The sequence below is a fragment of the Prionailurus viverrinus genome, chromosome F1 (genome assembly GCF_022837055.1).
Source record: "Prionailurus viverrinus isolate Anna chromosome F1, UM_Priviv_1.0, whole genome shotgun sequence".
NCBI lineage: Eukaryota > Metazoa > Chordata > Mammalia > Carnivora > Felidae > Prionailurus > Prionailurus viverrinus.
The window spans coordinates 9,674,307-9,695,000 of NC_062577.1; the positions used below are offsets into that span (position 1 = coordinate 9,674,307).

The following is a 20,694-nucleotide window of genomic DNA, read 5'->3' on the forward strand; positions in this document are numbered from 1 at the left end:
TTTTGTGGTAGCCATCCTCACAGGTATGAGGTGATAATCTCACTGTGGATATGATTTGCATTTCCCTGATGACTAGTGATGTTGAACATCTTTTCATGTATCAATTTGCATTTATATGTCTTCTTTGGAAAAATGTCAGCTTAGGTCCTTTGCTCATTTCTAAAAGTTTATTTTTTTTTTTAATTTTTTTTTTCAACTTTTTTTATTTTATTTTTTTTGGGACAGAGAGAGACAGAGCATGAACGGGGGAGGGGCAGAGAGAGAGGGAGACACAGAATCAGAAACAGGCTCCAGGCTCTGAGCCATCAGCCCAGAGCCCGACACGGGGCTCGACTCACGGACCGCGAGATCGTGACCTGGCTGAAGTCGGACGCTTAACCGACTGCGCCACCCAGGCGCCCCAAAGTTTACTTTATTTTTTAAAAGATTTTATTTTTAAGTGATTTCTACACCCAACAAGGCGCTTGAACTCACAACCCTGAGATCAAAAGTCCTACCCTCCACTGACTGAGCCAGCCAGGCACCTACCTTCACCCATTTTAAAATCAGGTTGAGGGGCGCCTGGGTGGCTCAGTCGGTTAAGCGTCTGACTTCGGCTCAGGTCACGATCTCACGGTCCGTGAGTTTGAGCCCCGCATCGGGCTCTGGGCTGATGGCTCAGAGCCTGGAGCCTGCTTTGGATTCTGTGTCTCCCTCTCTCTCTGCCCCTCCCCCGTTCATGCTCTGTCTCTGTCTGTCTCAAAAATAAATAAACGTTAAAAAAAATTTTTTTTTAAAAATAAAATCAGGTTGGGTTTTTGTTTGTTTGTTCTGCCATTGAGTTTATGTACTTTAGACATATGGCTCACAAATATTTTCTCCCATTCCATAAATTTCTTTTTCGTTTTGCTGATTGTTTCCTTTGCTGTAGAGAAGCTTTTTAGTTTGATGTAGGCCCACTTATTTTTATTTTTGTTGCCTGTGCTTTTCGTGTTATACCAAAAAAGAATCATTGTCAAGATCAGTGTCAAAAAGCTTTATTTAATTCTTTAATCTATTTTGAGTTAATTTTGTGTATCCTATAAGCTGTGGGTCCAATTTCATTCTTTTGCATGTGGCTATCCGGTTTTTCCAACATTATTTATTAAAGAGACTACCTTGTCCCCATTGTATATTTTAGTGCCCTTGTCAAAGATTCATTGATTATATATGCATGTGTTTATTTCTGGCCTCTATTCTGCTTCATTGGTCTGTACTGTTTGATTAGTATAGCTTTGTAATACAGTTTGAAATAAAGAGTGTGATGCCTCTAGCTTTTGGTCTTCTAGTTCAATATTGTTTTGGTTATTCAGGGTCTTTGTGGTTCCATATAAATTTTAGGACTGTTTTTTTCTATTTTTATGAAAAATGCCTTTGGAATTTTGATAGGGATTGTATGGAATCTGTACACCACTTTGATTAATATGGATATTTTAACAAATTAATTCTTCCTATCCATTAACATAGAACATCTTTCTATCTGATTGTCTCTTCTTCAATTTCTTTCATCAGTATCTTACAGTTTGTGGTGTATAGATCTTTTACCTCCTTGGGTAAATTTATTCCTAAGCATTTTATTGTTTTTAATTCTATTGAAATGGGATTATTTTCTTAATGTCTTTTTTGTATATATTGCTGTTAGTTTAATAAATGCAACCTATTTTTATACATTGATTTCACATCATGCAACTTACTGCATACTTTTATTAGTTCTAATAGATTTCTGGTGGAGTCTTAAGAGTTATCATCTGCAAAGAGAGACAGTTTTGCTTTTTCTTTACCAAGTTGGATGTCTTTTCTTTCTTTTTCTTGCCTGATTGCTCTGGGTAGGATTTCTAGTAAGATGTTGAATAAAAATGGTGAGAGTAGTCACTCTTGTCTAGTTCCTGATCCTACAGAAAAAGCTTTCTTTGAGTATGATGTTAGCTTTGGGTTTATTATGTGGAGGTACATTCCTTCCATAGCTTACTTGTTGAGAGTTTTTATCATGAAAAGATGTTGAATTTTGTCAACTGCTTGGCAAATGGTGCTCGTGTCAAGACAAAGACCAAGTGGGACTGTGGCTGAGTCCAAAATGGGACAAGGCTGTTTCCAAGTTTGTAGATGGGAGCACTGTCAGAAAACCTACCTCCTAAGCATGAGGTGCCTTCTAAAAATATCTCTCCTTGGTCTTGGCTTCCACTGGGAAGATCCTGGAATTTCTCAAATCCTACCTGGATTCCAAAGCTCTCACAGAAGCACTTTTGTTTGTGACAGCTGTCAAATTACTACTGTTATGGAGGGATATGATCAGGGGACCTCCTAATCTGCCATTTTTTCCTCCCTTGACTTCTTAATCTAAAAAATATATCTTGGACAACTTTTATATTAGTATAGAGAGAGTGACTACAACCTCTTTTGAAAACAGAGGCATAGTATTCCATCATACGGACGTGCCATAATTTATGAAACTAATTTCCTATTGGAGGGCATTTTAGGTGGTTTCCAAACTTTTGCTACTACTAACAGTGCAAATATCCAGTACGTACACCATTTCACAGGTGAACAAGTATATCTATATAGTAAGTTCCCAGAGCAAGATTGCTGGGTCAGAGTGTACGATGCATTTACAATTGTGAGCCTATGCATTTGTAACTGTGATGCGTATTCCCAAATCATCCTCTAGAATGGCTGTACCAATGTACTCTTCCACCAACAATGTGCGCTAGTGCTCGTCTCCCACGGCCTTGCCAACAGATTGTATCATCTGCACTTGTGGGTCTGAGAGGCGGAAGACAGTATCTCAGTGAAGTGTAATCTGCAGTTCTCTCACGGTGAGTGAGACGATTTTTCAAGCATTTGAGAGCTACTTGCGCTTCTGAATTTCTCCCCCCTTCTGACAGCCTTTCTAATCTACAGAATAAAAGCTGTGTCTCACCTGGAGCATTAAAGTAAAACTAACAGAAAATGTTCAACAAGTGATCGCTGCTGTTACTAGCCACTACTGCTGCCGCTGCTGAGTTCCCTTGGTGAGTTTAGAGTAATTCCAGGTTGATTTGTACAAAAAGACCTGAATCCAATACATGTATTCCCTTGAGAGATGTCAGTTCATGACAGTTCATGCCATGCCTTTAGGACTCTGGGACCTTTCTTTACACAGTGGTTAAGACCCCCCAAAACTCACTTGTCCATATTCGCTGGTATTATCGGTGCATAGTCCCAAATGACTTCCTCTGCAGCAATGAAGTATTCCCACCTCTTAATGTGCCGCCTCTGGTCGCGAGTTAGTTTCTTAGGATTCCTGGTTTTCTTTGCACAGCTTGCAATGTCTATATGAGCCTGCATCCCAGCTGAATTAGAATGTAAGGGCAGGGAGAGATTTTGAGAGAAGAAACTGAGGCTGGTCAAAATGTAAATCTTTTAAATAATAACAGTAAAAGTAATGCTCAAGCAACTTCTGAACGTTTTGGTCTATAGTTCTTTTAGCACAGTAGAGAAAGGGGCACGAATAAAAAGCAAAGAGAGGATGGGTTAGGGAAGAAATTTGGAAAGATTTCCTTTGCTTCTTTTAGAGGAAAAAAATGTAACTTCCAGATCCTTAAAATCTTACGACTTAGGTCTTGTTGATTTCCCATTTTCCCTGTCATCTGTCCCTTTATTTGTAAAATGGAGATGATAATAATAGTACATGCTGTATAAAATTATTGTTAAAAATTAAATAAGTTAATATAAAAAGCACTTAACCTTAATAATGTTAGTTTTGTTGTTTTTTATTATTTGGGACTCTATCTTCTAGGGGTATTATGACATTTCATGATTTCAAATATAATTTTGACTGCTCAGTGTGAACAGGAAACAAAATGACCCCATCAAAGTGTCCCTTTCTTATGCGTCTAGCTTTTGTATACATTGTTTTGGTACCAAAATAATTTTCTATAGCGATATCATTTACTTACATTTTAGTCTCTGTTTATATAGACCTTCTTCCCAACAGCTTTTTAAACATTTATTTACTTTTGAGAGACAGAGAGAGACAGAGTACGAGCAGGATAGGGGCAGAGAGAGAGGGAGACACAGAATCCGTAGCAGGCTCCAGGTTCTGAGCTGTCAGCAAAGAACCTGACTCTGGGCTCAAACTCACAAACTGCGAGATCATGACCTGAGCTGAAGTTGGCTGCTTAACCAACTGAGCCACCCAGGCGCCCTCCTTCCCCAACAGTTTTAAAACAACAATGTGTAATAATAGAACAATTAGTTATTTTGTTTACATGATACCACATAACAACCTGGGCTGATTTGTTTCCCCACCAAAATCAACTGATGTTCTTTAAACTCACTGCTCAGCTAGTTTAATTCTATGTTTTTTCCATTAAACACACACCCATTGGGTTCCTCCTTGTCCCAGGCTTTGTGTTCATCTTGTTATAAAAGATAATCTTTTCATGTTAAATCTTCTGCACTTTCTGTAACTTAGTGCTTCTATATAGTGCTTACAGATGTTTTATTTGTTCTGGCACCTAGGTTTTTTTTTTTCTTTAGCTACATACTAAATACCCCCAGGAAGAATATCTCTATGTATGAGTTTATTTCCTTCCTTCTTTTTACTTTTGAGGAAGTAGAGCCCTCTTTAGTTTTTGCTTCATTTTAAAAAACCTTTGTCAATTTCCCCACTTCCTCCAACTCATGCGTTATATTAAGTCTAAGAGCAGAATAACTAAATTCTGTTCTCAGGACTAAGCATATATGTCTGGGGTGTGGGTGGCTTGAAAGGGCAAAGGAGAATGAGGGAGTCAGTGCCTGGGAAGAAAGGATCCCATGTTCACAAGCAAAACTTTGGAAGAATTTCTTGCCTTGAAAATGACTTGGGAAGAGAGAAGATATGATCCACTTTCCCTTTGGGCCCACAGTCATGTTTGCGGTAGTGGACGTAGAACTGACAAGGGTGATGGCTGAGATCTTATGATGATTCTGCTCCAAGACCTGGCCGTTGAAATGAATGGAGAACAGTTCTGGCCCAGAGCTCATTCCAATCAGATGCCAGCTAATGTGGTCATGGGCACAAACAGTGATATCTGAGAGGGAGAGATGGGGAGTGAAACAGGCAGTCAGCACTTTGTAATAAAAAAAAAATCACTCATGAGCTATGTACTGAGCACCTGCTATGCATCAGGCATTGTTTCAAGGGGTATAGACACTCCAGTTGTGGTTCCTGCCCCAGCAAAGCAGACATCTGAGTGACGGGCAAGCAAGTGGTCACAACTTAAGTGGTACGTAGAGGTAAGAATAGAGCCCACAGATGAGGAAAGTTAGTTCAGAAACACAAGGATTGCTAAGAGATGAGGCCAGGGAGGGAAAGTAGGTCACCAACCACCCTGGTTCACCTGGGCCTGAGGAGTTTCCCAGAATGCAGGACTTTTAGTGTTAAGACTGGGAAAGCCCTGAGAAAGCCTGGGCAGCTGGTCACTCTAGAATCAATCTGGGCTCAATTGGAGGGAGGCACCAGAGCCTCCAATAAGGCTGAGTTCAGGCGCATAAACTTCTCAACTGGATAGAGGTCGAAGATCTGCCTAAGGGAGAGATGTGACGATGCTTTAAGAAATTTTTAATCACTTCTTTAACCACTTGTTGATTGTTTAAGTGACAAGGCAATGAATTCCTCTGTGGGATATAGGCTCTCCTTAATGCAGTAGGCCACTAGGAGCATTTCATGGATGAAGTAATGAAAACTGAGAATAAAAGCTGAGTTTGGCTCCTTCTTTGTGCTCACGGTGACTGGGAACGTGCTAATTTTCTCTGTGGGAGATTCTAAGCCTCCTTCCATCCTTGACTTGGGGTTTAAATTTCAGATCCATAATTACCAGATGCGACATTATGGAGCTGAGAATCAGTCCCTTACCTGCAGAGAGACTGAGGGGCTTGTATTTTTTAGAAGACCATTGTAACCAGGCAAGGATTCCTAGTATCACGGATGAGAACAAGAAGCTAGAAGCTGCAAGCAAGAAGCTAGAAGGTAGGAGGCTTTGATGGAAGTATTTACCTACCCCATAAAAAATGCTTATGCTGAATTAAGCATTTGATAACATCTGTATTAGCATTTATCATATATTTAATTTACCATGCTCCAAAAGACAATTGCACAGCATTAACTTTTCTCAGTTTCTACTAATGGCCCCCTATCTTGCCTCTCCTAAGCCCAAATACTCTCTCTCTCTCTCTTTTTTTTTTTACTATAAATTCATAAACTCGATGCCCTGACCGAATTACTAATTTTTTTGCATGTAGCTTGCTTTTGTTTGACTTCTACATATTTACACAAATGATTCACTGCTCCAGGACACAGATATAATGTCTCCTTGACCACTCCGCTCTAAGGATTATAGCACTGGAAATGCTACTTTATATGTAAAAAAAAAAAAAGAAAATTCCTCCACACCCCTCTGCACCAGGATAAATGGTTGATCCATTTTTGTAAATAGGCACATTTACAATGACAATGGATTTCCAAGGGCCATACTAAGCTAGAGAAGTGAGCAAGACTTGAACGCAGACCTCCTAAGATAGAGGGCAATTAACTAAGTTTTGGAACTCTGAAGGGAGAAACCAGAGTCATCGGAGTATGCTTGTAACAACAAACTCTGGGAACAACAAACAAACTCTGGGAAGACAGAGTCAAATGAAACAGAATGCAATTTAAAAGCAATATCCAGACCTCCACTCTTGGCAAGTTTGACAAGTTTCATTTTTAGTAAGCAAAGCCACTTGTGATTTTCAGATACAGAAAATGACCTCTGAGAAGTATGGACTTCTTTAATAAAATAATATTCTCATTTTCCATTCTTTTTCCTCAGGATCTTTGGTTCCAAGTCATTTCTATTGGAAGGGTGGAAGAAGTCTGGATGGGAATCAGTTTTGTTGTTTTTCTTTCTCTTAATAGTGGCTATGATTTTGCTTTTCCACAAGAACCTCCATACAGATGGAAAGAGAAAACCTCCTACATGCCATTGACGATTCCTCATCCATCACCTTGTGAAATGCCAGTGGTAGTTTTGTATGTGGGGTCCTTCTCCTAATCTATCAACCTTCACTGTGCGTGTATTCCTTGTATTCTTTCTGCTGACCCTTCCTGCCAGGGATTGACCTTGACTTTCTGTTTTGCAAGGCTTCCTTTGTGGAAGAAGGCATGGTCACCACGCAGCAGGGACCACAGAACTCACTGAAGGAGACTGAGCTAATATCTTGGAGGTCTTCCTGGAGGCACAGGCCAAGGTGATGCCTGCCCAGAACCTTACATATAATAAGGCTGCACACTCTTCCTCCTAGGTAGCTTCCAATTGTTTGTTGTATTTGTTGTAAAAAAAGAAAGAAAGAAAGAAAGAAAGAAAGAAAGAAAGAAAGAAAGAAAGAAAGAAAGAAAGAAAAGGATGATAGAATCTGGAGAACCACTGAATTCGATTATGTTATCTTTCTGATTAGGAGTTGAAAAACAGCGAATATGAGTATGGTCACCTTCTGTGGGGCTTTAAGGAAAACAGCGGGATCAAAGGCGCTAATGGTGCTGCTGTGGCCGGGTAGCGTGCGGCCCGCGGGTTACCTGGCATTGTCCCGTTCACGTAACCATTGACTGTGTACATTAAAGACGATGACTGGCTCCAGCTCTTGCTTTCGTCAAACACGGCAAACATCAGCACATGTTGTTTGTCAAACATCTTCTGAATCCCATCCTCAGTCAGGGTGCCTGTGAAAGAAAAGACACGCTTTTTAAGCATCCTAGACATAAGACTCTCGTGAGGTATTCCTACATAGGAAAAAAATCTAAGGCAAGCAATCATAATAGCTTTAAGAAATTCTTATTTTAAAAAATAGCATCTTTAGCAAGGAATAATGCCTAGAAGCTTATTAAAATTCTGGTGTCCACCTTAAGTATTTTCTTGGATACCTCAGAGCCTTGAGGAATGGGGACTTAATGGCAAATTTGATCTGGCACAGAGAAAAAACATTTGGGGCTGTCAAGGCTTCAGGAAAAGCGTTGATTTCCCCCAGTATCAACAGGCCCATAAATAGGTATTTTAGCTCAGTTGGCCAAGGACGTTTCAAGTTTAATGTAGCCATCTTGCCTGGACGTGTAGTGAGACAGCAGGTCAAGATTAATCCATTCTCATGTGAGGAGGAAACGCAGCTGAGAGTCAAATAAAAGAAGAGGTTTTTATAAGTTTGAAATATCTTTTGTCAGAGCCATCACGGTGTCTTTGATAGGCCAGGCAGTGAAAACATGTGTTTGTGCAGTGAACAAATGAATTAGGAAGGTATGTATATGCGGTATGCCTGTATGTATAGACAGACGCTGAATCAATCATATTATTTCCCACAGTGCAGTTCGCTGTGGTAGTTTGTTGTTTTAATGGAAGACGGGCTGAATCCTTTGGGGGTGTAAAATGAAAATTCACGCTTGCTCCTAAGCCCAGCCGATGAAGTTTTGTTATAAAGTCAACTGAATATGTTTGAAACCTGCCACCCAAAGTGTTCAGCTTGTTTATAAGACAGGAAGCTGGTGTTTTGTGTGTTTGTAAACCAAATTACCAACCTAAACCTCAGGTACGTTAGTCTAAGTTCTTTCCGAGTACTCTCAGCAACATATAGGCTGCTTTACACTTTCAAAGAGACTTGGCCTTGAGCTAAGTGTTAGGGTCAGACAGGCAGGGCATTGGAACATGCTCTCAGACAGAGGTTTACTTGGGAGAGTCTCCCAGCACTGAGATGAAGGAAGGATTAGGGGAAACACGAAGATTCCAAACCCTCAGATAACCAATGTCACGCAAAGAGCTGGCATCCCACCCCCTTCTCCCTCTGCCTGATTTACAAAAAGGCACCAAGATTCTCTCGAGCCTCATTCCATGAGAGCACTTCTTATCCTTTCAACATCTTAATTGTTGCTGATTTTTCCTTACCTTTCTTACAAATAAGCAGAGGTCCAATTAGCCCGGAGTTGAAGTCCTGTACCAAATTTTCATAGGAGTAATAGGTGTGTGTGAGGCATGGAGGGTCATTGTGCGTGGGCCCGCTGTCCTCACTGATATTCCACACATAGGTATATTCCTGGCCTGGAGCTATAGCATCATCCAGCTTTTCCACAGGGAATGTGTGGTCAGAGTAAGACGCACCTGGAGAAGAAAAGCGTGAAAACATCTGGACAGTTTCTGAGGACTACTTTTTCATCTTCTTCAAATATGGGGGAACGTCCGATCTCTACAGAGATGTATATACCTTTCCACAGTGGACCTGCATTAGTTGGAAAGATTCACATATACCCACTTCTGTGTTTACGCAGTTGTAAGGGTTTTGCATCCATAGTGATCTGAGGTGAATAAAAAATGCTACGAGTATATTTTTGTTAAAGCTTAAGAAGTTAATTTTACAGGGTATCTAAATGATTATTACTTAAATAAAATCAGAGAGCTGAATCACCTTTGATTGGTAAATCATCTCAGAATATGAGAATGGGTTCTATTTCTTTAAAAAAATTTTTTTTAATGTTCTATTTATTTTTGAGACAGAGACAGAGCATGAGCAGGGGAGGGGCAGAGAGAGAGAGGGAGACACAGAATCGGAAGCAGACTCCAGGCTCCGAGCTGTCAGCACAGAGCCCGACGCGGGGCTCAAACTCATGGACCGTGAGATCATGACCTGAGCCGAAGTTGGACGCTTAACCGACTGAGCCACCCAGGTGCCCCAAGAGAATGAGTTCTATTTCTATTTTCTCTGTGGTGCTTGACAAGACATCTTCCTTTTAACTTTCTATTAGCATGGGATGGGAGTATACCCAGAGCTGTTTCCATATTGTTTTGTGTTTCTTCTGTATTTCGTATCTTCTTCCCAACCTCTGCCACCCTCAGCCCTGTCTGATCGCTGTATCATGCTTCCACCAACTGATCAGTCTCACTTTCCCCAGAGCCTCCAAGTCCAGCTCCTCTGTGCAGTCTAGCTGCCCTTGCGAGTATGAAATGTGTCTACCTTCTGAAGTTCAGATGTCTTACTCCCGTTTTTTGTGTACCTGAAGACCGACTGCTAACATACGTTCTTGGCTTTCCGGACTGGTGGGAGATGTAGGAATGGGTCTTCCTTATTGAAGAGAGGGAGCTAGGATTCTGAAGATTAAAACAGGGGCAAAGGTTTGGGTGGGGCGTTCAACAACAAAAGGAAGATGTGGCCAGAGATGAAGCAAAGGAGGTCAGGAAGGGGAGAGGTCAGTGTGTAGATAGCCAAGTGCCTGAGGTGTGCCGCGTTTAATTAGGTGAAAGTTTCACTATCACTATCTGGTGCCAGAATTTCTCTTGTTCAGTGCAGCAGCTTGACAAATTTGAGGCGGAAGGGAGATCATCAGAGTGTAGACATTGGCAGACAATTAGGATCAGGAAAAAGGACTAAAACATTTTACGTGATAGGGTAAAGGGCCAGCGCAAACTATTCTTACAGAAGTGACTGTGCTTTTTGAAAACAAAGGATTGATTTCTTCCCTTCCATTCTCTTTCCTTGTTCCTTTTCGTCTCTTTATTCCTCCTTCTCTCCCTTCCTTCCTCTCTCTTTTTCTGCCTTTTATCATCTTTATTGAAGTATAAATTGCATACAATCAAATCCACCAATTTTAAGTAGAACATTTGCTGAATTTTGACAAATGTATTTAGTTGTAGAGCTACCTCAACAATCAAGGTACAGAATAGTTCTATCTCAAGGAGGTTCCTTGTGCCATTTCCAGTCAGCACCTTCCCTTACCCTCTGGGCCCAGCAGCTACTGCTCTGCTTTCTGTCATTATAGTTTTCTTTCCCATAAGGACATACAAATGGAAAAACACATTATACACCCCCTTGTGTTTGTTAGTGTTAGTATGGTAGATCTTTTTCCATCTGTTACTTTGTCCTGTCTTTGTCTTTAAAGTGGATTTCTCAAATTCAGCACATAGTTTTCTTTTTACCCAGTGTTTCTTTTTACCCAGTCTTACAATTTGTCTCTTAGTTGTAGTGTTCTGCCCATTTGCTTATAATGTAATTATTGATATGGTTGAGTGGAAGTCTATGATCTTGCTCTTGTTTTCTATTTATCCACCATGTCTTTATTCCTTATCTTTCTTGCTTTCTTTTGTCTTGAGTATTTTCTTATAGTTTCTTTTTATCTCCACTTATTTTATTAACTTCGCTTTGTTTTCTTAGTGGTGCCCTTCAGTTTACAAGATACAACTTTAACACCTCAGTCTACCATCAGATAATATGGTATCGTTTCACTTATAAGAAATTTGCAATAGAGGGAGGGCCAAGATGGCGGAACAGCATGGAAGTTTTTGTGCGTCTCTCATCCATGAAATACAGCCAGATCAACAGTAAACCAACCTGCACACCTAGAAAACGGATTTGAGGATTAACACAACAATCTGCACAACCTGAACCACAGAACTCAGCAGGTACATGGCACAGAGAGGTGAACTGGGGGAGAGAGAAGCCAGAGAGGGTAGGAAGCTGTTTTTGCTTGTGGAGAGAGGATGGAGACGGGGGGAGAGTATGGGAAGGGACCCCTCCCCCCCCCCCCCAGAAAGCAGCTGGAGAGAAAAGGAAGAGTACGCAAGGGACTGAACAAAAAAAGGGAGAAAGAAGAGGGTTTAAATTCCATTAAGACTCTACAAACAGGAGGAGCACAAAGTCTGAAACTCTGTAGCTCGATACCTGGTGGTGCTCTGGTGGGAAGGGAAAATCCCTGGGAGCAGAGAGTGAGGCCCAAGGGGTCCTCAGGCCACATGGGAGAGAGGCAGTTCCCCTGCAGGAAGGATACCTGGTAGAGGCTATGTGGCCAGCCCACAGGCAAAGGTCCCAGCAGACCCCAGAGAACAACCACATTCGCTGGTGCTAGAACAAGGTCATTAAAGGTGAAGCCTGGTGCCAGATGTGTGTTGTGATTTTCCATAATCCTTGAAAAGCTGCTGCTACACAATCACGTGAACTTTTTCTGGGGGGGGGGGGGCTGGCACTGAGCTGCAGTCTCTGGACATCAGCAGTAACACGGTCCCATGAACGTTCCTGGAGGCAGGCAGCCACCAGGCCATTGCTCAATGAGACCCTCCCCCAGAAGGTCTGAGCAGGTCAAAGTCACGGTCCCACAGAAGTGAGGGGTGGGGAAACAGCACCACATCTGAGATAAAACTCAGGAGGGAGGTGCTGCCTGGCAGGCTGATGGCTTGGTCATGAACAGTGTAAAAGCTGGGAGCGGACAGAAGCCTGCGACAAAGGAGGGGTGCTTGATTGCCAGTAAGGGAGAGCACAGAGTTCTGATACTAGAGACTAGGTAGCTGGGTGACGCCATTTTCACCCCTCCCACACATGCGCATACCTGCCTACATGAGCCACAACAATCCACCCCAGAAAGCTAAGCAGCGTCATCTAGTGGAGAACAGAGTCATTACACTAAGCCCCACCCAACTGGGCCAACCGTGCTCTTGAGGACCTCTCTGCCTGCCTAGTTTACAGACTATAAAGTACTTCATAGTTTGACTTCCAGGGGAAACCGATGTAATTTCAATCATACTTCAGTCTGTTTGCTGATCCATCTATTCAAATTTTTTTTCTTATTCTTCAATAAAGAGAAGATATTTATTTTTATTTTCCATATTTATTAAAAAGATTTTTCTTTAAGTTTTCTACTATATTTTTACCTTTTTGTAAATTTTTTAAATTCTATTTTATTTCTATCATTTCATTTTATTCTATTTCACTGTATTCATTTTTTTCAATATTTCAAACGTTTTCTTCTTTTTTCCTTTTTTTTCTTCACCTTTTTTCTCTAATCTACCAAGCTCCTTTCAACAACCAGACCAAAACACACCTAGGATCTAGCATTCTTTATTTGATTTTTTTGTTTTTTAAAATTAAATTTGTTTTACTTTATTAATTCCTTTTCTTCCTTCAAAATGATGAAACAAAGGAATTCACACCAAAAGAAAGAACAGGAAGAAATGACAGCCAGGGACTTAACCAACACAGATACAAACAAGATGTCTGAATCAGAATTTAGAATCACGATAATAAGAATACTAGCTGGGGTTGAAAATAAATTAGAATCCCTTTCTGCAGAGATAAAAGAAGTAAAAGAAAGTCAGGATGAAATAAAAAATGCTATAACTGAGCTGCAATCTCGAACAGAGGCTACGGTGGCAAAAATGGTTGAAACAGAGCAGTGAATCAGCGATACAGAGGACAAACTTATGGAGAACAATGAAGCAGAAAAAAAGAGGGAGACTAAGGCAAAAGAGCACAATTTAAGAATTAGAGAAATCAGTGACTCATTAAAAAGGAACAACATCAGAATCAGAGGGGTCCCAGAAGATGAAGAGAGACAAAAAGGGGTAGAAGTTTTATGTGAGAAAATCATAGCAGAAAACTCTCCTAACTGGGGAAAGGCACAGACATCAAAATCTAAGAAGCAAAGAGGACTCCCATTAGATTCAACAAAAACCAACCATCAACAAGGCACATCATAGTCAAATTCACAAAATACTTAAGCAAAGAAAGAATCATGAAAGCAGTAAGGGAATAAAAATCCTTAACCTATAAGGGAACACAGATGAAGTTTGCAGAAGATCAATCCACAGAAACCTGGCAGGCCAGAAAAGAGTAGCAGGATATATTCAATGTGCTGAATCAGAAAAATATGCAGCCAAGAATTCATTATCTAGCAAGGCTGTCATTCAAATTAGAAGGAGAGATAAAAAGTTTCCCAGACAAGAGTGTGATGCTAAGTGAAATAAGCCATACAGAGAAAGACAGATACCATATGTTTTCACTCTTATGTGGATCCTGAGAAACTTAACAGAAACCCATGGGGGAGGGGAAGGTAAAAAAAAAGAGGTTAGAGTGGGAGAGAGCCAAAGCATAAGAGACTCTTAAAAACTGAGAACAAACTGAGGGTTGATGGGGGGGGGAGGGAGGGGAGGGTGGGTGATGGGTATTGAGGAGGGCACTTTTTGGGATGAACGCTGCGTGTTGTATGGAAACCAATTTGACAATAAATTTCATATATTGAAAAAAAAAGTTTCCCAGACAAAAATTTAAAAAGTTCATGCCCACTAAACCAGCCCTACAAGAAATTTTGAGGGGAAATCTCTGAAGGGAGAAAAGACAAACAAAACAAAACAAAACAAACAAACAAAAACCAAAAGCAGCAAAGACTAGAAAGGACCAGAGAATATCACCAGAACTCCAACTCTATAGGCAACATAATGACAATAGATTCATATCTCACTCTAAACGACAAAGGACTAAACGCTCCAATAAAAAGACATAGGGTAACATAATGGATAAGAAAACAAGACCCATCTATATGCTGTTACAAGAGACCCACTTTAGACCTCAAGACACCTTCAGATTGAAAGTAAGGGGATGGAGAACCATCTATCATGCTAATGGTCACCAAAAGAAAGACAGAGTAGTTATACTTATATCAGACAATCTAGACGTTAAAATAAAGACTGTAACAAGAGATGAAGAAGGACATTATATCATAATTAAGGGGTATATCCACCAACAGGACCTAACAATTGTAAACGTTTATGCTCCAAATGTGAGAGCACCCAAATATATAAATCAATTAATCACAAACACAAAGAAACTCATTGATAATAATACCATAACAGTAGGGGACTTCAACACCCCACTCACAGCAAGGGATAGATCATCTAATCAGAAAATCAACAAGGAAACAATGGCTTTGAATGACACACTGGACCGGATGGACTTAACAGATATATTCAGAACATTTCATCCTAAAGCAGTGGAATACACATTCTTCTCCAGTGCACCTACAATGTTCTCCAGAATAGATCACATACTGGGAAACAGATCAGCCCTCAACAAGTACAAAAAGATCGAGATCATACCCTGCATATTTTCAGAGCACAACACTATGAAACTCGAAATCAGCCACAAGAAAAAATGTGGAAAGATAACAAATACTTGGAGACAAAAGACCATCCTACTAAAGAATAAATGGGCTCACCAAGAAGTTAAAGAGGAAATTAAAAAGTACAAGGAAGCCAATGAAAATGATAACACCACAGCCCAAAACCTCTGGGACACAGTAAAGGTGGTCATAAGAGGAAGTATATAGCAATCCAGGCCTTCCTAAAGAAGGAAGAAAGGTCTCAGATACACAATGTAACCTTACACCTTAAAGGGCTAGAAAAAGAACAGCAAATAAAACCCAAAACCAGCAGAAGACAGGAAATAATAAAGAATAGAGCAGAAGTCAATGCTATTTAAAGAAAGAAAGAAACAAACAAACAAAAAAAAACCCCAGTAGAACAGATCAATGAAACCAGTAGCTGGTTCTTTGAAAAAATTAACAACATTGATAAACCACTAGCCAGTTTGATCAAAAAAAAAAAAAAAAAAGGAAAAGACCCAAATAAGTAAAATCAAGAATGAAAGAGGAGAGATCACAACTAACACTGCAGAAATAAAAACAATAATAATAGATTATTATGAGCAATTATATGCCAATAAAATGGGCAATCTGGAAGAAATGAAAAAATTCCTAGAAACATATACACTACCAAAACTGAAATGGGAAGAAATAGAAAATTTGAACAGACCCATAACCAGTAAAGAAATTGAATTAGTAATCAAAAGTCTCCCAAAAAACATATGGCCAGTGCCGGATGGCTTTCCAGGGGAATTCTACCAAACATTTAAAAAAGAGGTAACACCTATTCTCTTGAAGCTGTTCCAAAAAATAGAAATGGAAGGAAAACTTCCAAACTCCTTCTATGAAGCCAGCATTACCTTGATTCCAAAACCAGACAAAGACCCCACTAAAAAGGAGAACTATAGACTAATTTCCCTGATGAACATAGATACAATTATCCTCAACAAGATATTAGCCAACCGGATCCAAAAATACATTAAAAAAATTGTTCACCACGACCAAGTGGGATTATACCTGGGATGCAGGACTGGTTCAATATCCGCAAAACAATCAATGTGATACATCACATCAATAAAAGAAAGGACAAGAACTACATGATCCTCTCAATAGATGCAGAGAAAGCATTTGACAAAATACAGCATCCTTCCTTGATAAAAACCCTCGAGAAAGTAGGGATAGAAGGATCATAAAAGCCATATATGAAAGACCCAATGCCAATATCATCCTTAATGGGGAAAACCTGAGAGCTTTCCCCCTAAGGTCAGGAATAAGACAGGGATGTCCACTCTCACCACTGTTATTCAACACAGTATTGGAAGTCTTAGCCTCACCAATCAGACAACACAAAGGAATAAAAGGCATCCAAGTTATCCAGGAGTAGGTCAAACTTTCACTCTTCACAGGTGACACGATACTCTATATGGAAAACCCAAAAGATTCCACCAAAAAACTGCTAGAACTGATCCATGAATTCAGCAAAGTCGCAGGATAGAAAATCACTGCAGAGAAATCGGTTGCATTCCTATACACCAATAATGAAGTAACAGAAAGAGAAATCAAGGAATCGATCCCATTTACATTTGCAACACAAACCATAAAATACCTAGGAATAAATCTAACCAAAGAAGTGAAAAATCTATATGCTGAAAACTATATAAAGCTTATCAAAGAAATGGAAGAAGACACAAAAACATGGAAAAATATTCCATGCTCCTGGATAAGGAAGAACAAATATTGTTAAAATGTCAATACTACCCAAAGCAATCTACATATTCAATGCAATACCTCTCAAAATAACACCAGCATTCTTCACAGAGCTAAAACAAATAATCCAAAAATTTGTATGGAACCAGAAAATACCCCGAATAGCCAAAGCAATGTTGAAAAAGAAAACCATACGCTGGAGGCATCCCAATCCCAGACTTACAGCTGTATTACAAAGCTGTAATCATCAAGACAGTATGGTACTGGCACAAGAACAGACACTCAGATCAATGGAACAGAATAGAGAACACAGAAATGGACCCAAAAATGTATGGCCAACTAATCTTGGGCAAAGAAGGAAAGAACATCCAATGCAATAAAGACAGTCTCTTCAGCAAGTGGTGCTGGGAAAACTTGACAGCAACATGCAGAAAAATTATTCTGGACCACTTTCTTACACCATACACAAAAATAAACTCAAAATGGATGAAAGACCTAAACATAAGACAGGAAGCCATCAAATCCTCAAGTAGAAAGCAGGCAAAAATCTCTTTGACTTTGGCCACAGCAACTTCCTACTCAACACATCTCTGGAGGCAAGGGAAACAAAAACAAAAATGAACTATTGAGACGTCATCAAAATAAAAAGCTTCTGCACAGCAAAGGAAACAATCAGCAAGACTAAAAGGCAACTGACAGAATGGGAGAAGATATTTGCAAATGACATATCATATAAAGGGTTAGTATCCAAAAGCTATAAAGAACTCAATACCCAAAAAAACAAATAATCCAGTGAAGAAATGGGCAAAAGACATGAATATACACTTCTCCAAAGAAGACACCCAGATGGCCAACCGACACATGAAAAAATACTCAACATCACTCATCATCAGGGAAATACAAATCAAAACTTCAGGAGATACCACCTCACACCTGTCAGAACGGCTAACATTAAGAACTCAGGCAACAACAGATGTTGGCAGGGATGTGGAGAAAGAGGAACCCTTTTGCACTGCTGGTGGGAATGCAAACTGGTGCAGCCACTCTGGAAAACAGTATAGAGGTTCCTCAAAAAATTAAAAATAGAACCACCCTACAACCCATCAATTGCACTACTAGGTATTTATCCAAGGGATACAGGTATGCTGTTTCAAAGGGGCACATGCACCCCAATGTGTAGAGCAGCACTATCAACAATAGCCAAAGTATGGAAAGAGCCCAAATGTCCATCGATGGATGAATGGATAAAGAAGATGTGGTATGTATGTATGTATGTGTGTGTGCATGTGTGTGTGTGTGTGTGTAAACGGAGTATTACTTGGCAATCAAAAAGAACAAAATCTTGCCATTTGCAACTACATGGATGGAACTAGAGGCTATTATGCTAAGCAAAATTAGTCAGAGAAAGACAAATACCATATGAATTCACTCATATGAGGACTTTAAGGTACAAAACAGATGAACACAAGGTAAGGGAAACAAAAATAATATAAAAACAAGGAAGGGCACAAAACATAATAGACTTTTAAATACAGAAAACAAGTAGGGTTACTGGAGGGGTTATATGAGGGGGTTGGGCTAAATGGGTAAGAGGCATTAAGGAGGAATCTACTCCTGAAATCATTGTTGCACTATATGCTAACTAACTTGGATGTAAATTAAAAAATAAATGAATTAAAAAATATAAATAAAATTAATGCTTTTGTTAAAAAAAAAGTAATTTTCAATAGTATATTTTCATTTCCTCCCTCCCAGCCTCTGTGCTATTTTGTATTGTACATAAATTTTACTTCTGCATTTATAATATACCCCATAATAAATTGTTATTATTTTTGCTTTAAAGTTTAGGTAATTGATGATCTTTTCAAGAGATTTAAAATGAGGAAGAATTTTCTCTATAGCCATTTCTGGAGCTTCTTATTGCTTCTTGTGGATCCAAATATCCTTTTAACATGATTTTTTTCTGATTAAAAGACTTTCTTTACCATGTTTTTTTGGTCTGCTACTGAGAAATTATTTCTTCTTTCCGTGCCTAAGACAGTCTTTATTTTGTTTGTTTTAAAAGAGTATTTTTGCTTGGTATGGAATACTAAGTGGGCAAATGGCCCTCTCCTACCCCACACCAGTACTTTAAAGAGATCTCTAATTGTCTTCTGGCTTGCATTGTTTCTAATGATGTCTACTGTCATTCTTATTTTTGTTTCTGGGGTTTTGTTTTTTTCAGTGCTTGTAACATTTTCTCTCATTCTTTTTCAAAGCTAGTCAAATTTATTAGTGGGGGGTTGTATACCAACTTCAGTGACAACTAATGTTAATAAGCTTGATAACCCACTACTATTGGACCAACCAACATTTTCTGTTTATCACAGGTCTTTAGCAACTTGATTATGATGTGCTTTGGAATGGTTTTCTTCATGTTTCTTCTTCTTGGTTTTGTCAGGCCTTTGTAAGCTTATAGTTTCATCACATTTGGGAATTTTTTATCCACTATTTCTTTAAATATTTCTTCTGTTTCTCCCCATTCTAGGATTCCAATTACATATATGTGATGTCTCTTGATATTGTCCCATAGCTTAGTGATGCTCTGTTCATTTTGTTCAGTCTTTTCTGTCTTCATGATTCATTTGGATGGTTTTTATTTCTATATATAATATTTTCTAATATTTTCTTCTACAGTGCTGTTAATCTCAGTGTACTTCCCATTTCGGCTCTTGTATTCGTCTGTAAAGTTTCCACTTACGTGTTTTCATACCTTCTGTCACTCTTCTCATCATGCTCTGGAGCATATGGAGAATATTTATAATAGCCTGTCTTAATGTCTTTGCCTGCAAGTTCTATTATTTCTTTTCTCTCTGGATCTGTTTCTTTTGATTAAGTATTTTTTGGTTATGGGTCTTATTTTTCCTGCTTTTAATGCTCGTTAGTTTTTATTACCCTTGTGAGTTTCACATGTTGGTTGCTGGATCTTATTGCATTCCTGTAACTAATATTGAGTTTTATGCTTGTCACCTCCAGAGCAGTCTGCAGCCTAGACTAATGTTATCCAACTCCTGTGCCTTCTGATGATTCTACCTCTCCCCAGTGCCCATTAATTAGGTGGTCTTTCCACTTTTGATGATGGGGACATAAACTATGTTTATGTGTGTGGTCCAGGGAGTGTTCTGGCTGTTTCTGTCTGCTGGTATTTTCCTTACCTTCAATACTTTCTTCAAATGCACATGCAGATCAGTATTTAGTTGAAGACTCGACAGGACCGCTGTATAGATTCTCAAGAACTCTTTCTTTGTGTCTATACCATCCTCTTCAGGATTCTGCCCTATAAATTACAAGTTCCAGCCACTTTGGCCTACCGAAAGTCTCCGTTTCCTTAACTCCAAGAGACTGTTGAGCTCACCATGAGACCATTCATCCTCTTTGTGCTATGCCCTGGAAACTCACTCAAGGCAGGGAGCTTGAATACTCATAGGGCCCACTTCATTTGTTATTCTTCTCTCATGGAGGATTCTCTTGTGTTGTCTGTTGTTCGATGTCTGAAAACTGCTGTTTCATACATTTTGTCTGCCTGTCTAGTTGGTAAACAAAAGGGTAAATCTGATAGCTCTTTTCCAAAAGCCCAGGTTTGAGATGTTAAATTTCTACATAGAATATTTTACATTGCAGCCATGTCGGCTACCCTTGTTTAACTGCCCATCATCAGGAAAATCTATTCTACTCACAAACACTCATGTGAGCTTGCAAGGCACCGGCATATTTTGGGGCTCCCCAGATGGGAGTGGGAAATAGGCACATGCATCCATCATCAGTGAGGCATCCAGGCACAGCAGCAACATGCATTACTGTACAACATAAGGTTCTGAGCATAGAAGCCATAATGTAGAAGAGTTGAGTAGGTGTATCTAGATTTACTTACGTATCTCCATAGGGCAGAGCATCATCTTTATATGCATGGGAGAGAAAAGAACCAAACGAGATAATCTTATAGTCATGATATCAGTCTTACAGATGGGAAACAAAGATGGATTTTAATGCTCTCA

The 20,694-nt window shown here is 39.5% G+C and overlaps 1 protein-coding gene across 4 annotated transcripts in view; it reads right to left on the reverse strand.

The window, feature by feature from the left end:
• The window catches only part of F5 (coagulation factor V), a 76,085-nt gene that overhangs the window by 35,478 nt on the left and 19,913 nt on the right, over positions 1 to 20,694 (reverse strand). For all 4 annotated transcript variants that reach the window (XM_047840716.1, XM_047840714.1, XM_047840715.1 and 1 more), the window contains 4 exons: positions 8,943 to 9,155; positions 7,589 to 7,732; positions 4,848 to 5,069; positions 3,182 to 3,347 (listed from right to left, as the gene is read on the reverse strand). In XM_047840716.1, the coding sequence (XP_047696672.1) occupies positions 3,182 to 3,347; positions 4,848 to 5,069; positions 7,589 to 7,732; positions 8,943 to 9,155 (745 nt within the window). The remainder of the gene's footprint in view (positions 1 to 3,181; positions 3,348 to 4,847; positions 5,070 to 7,588; positions 7,733 to 8,942; positions 9,156 to 20,694) is intronic.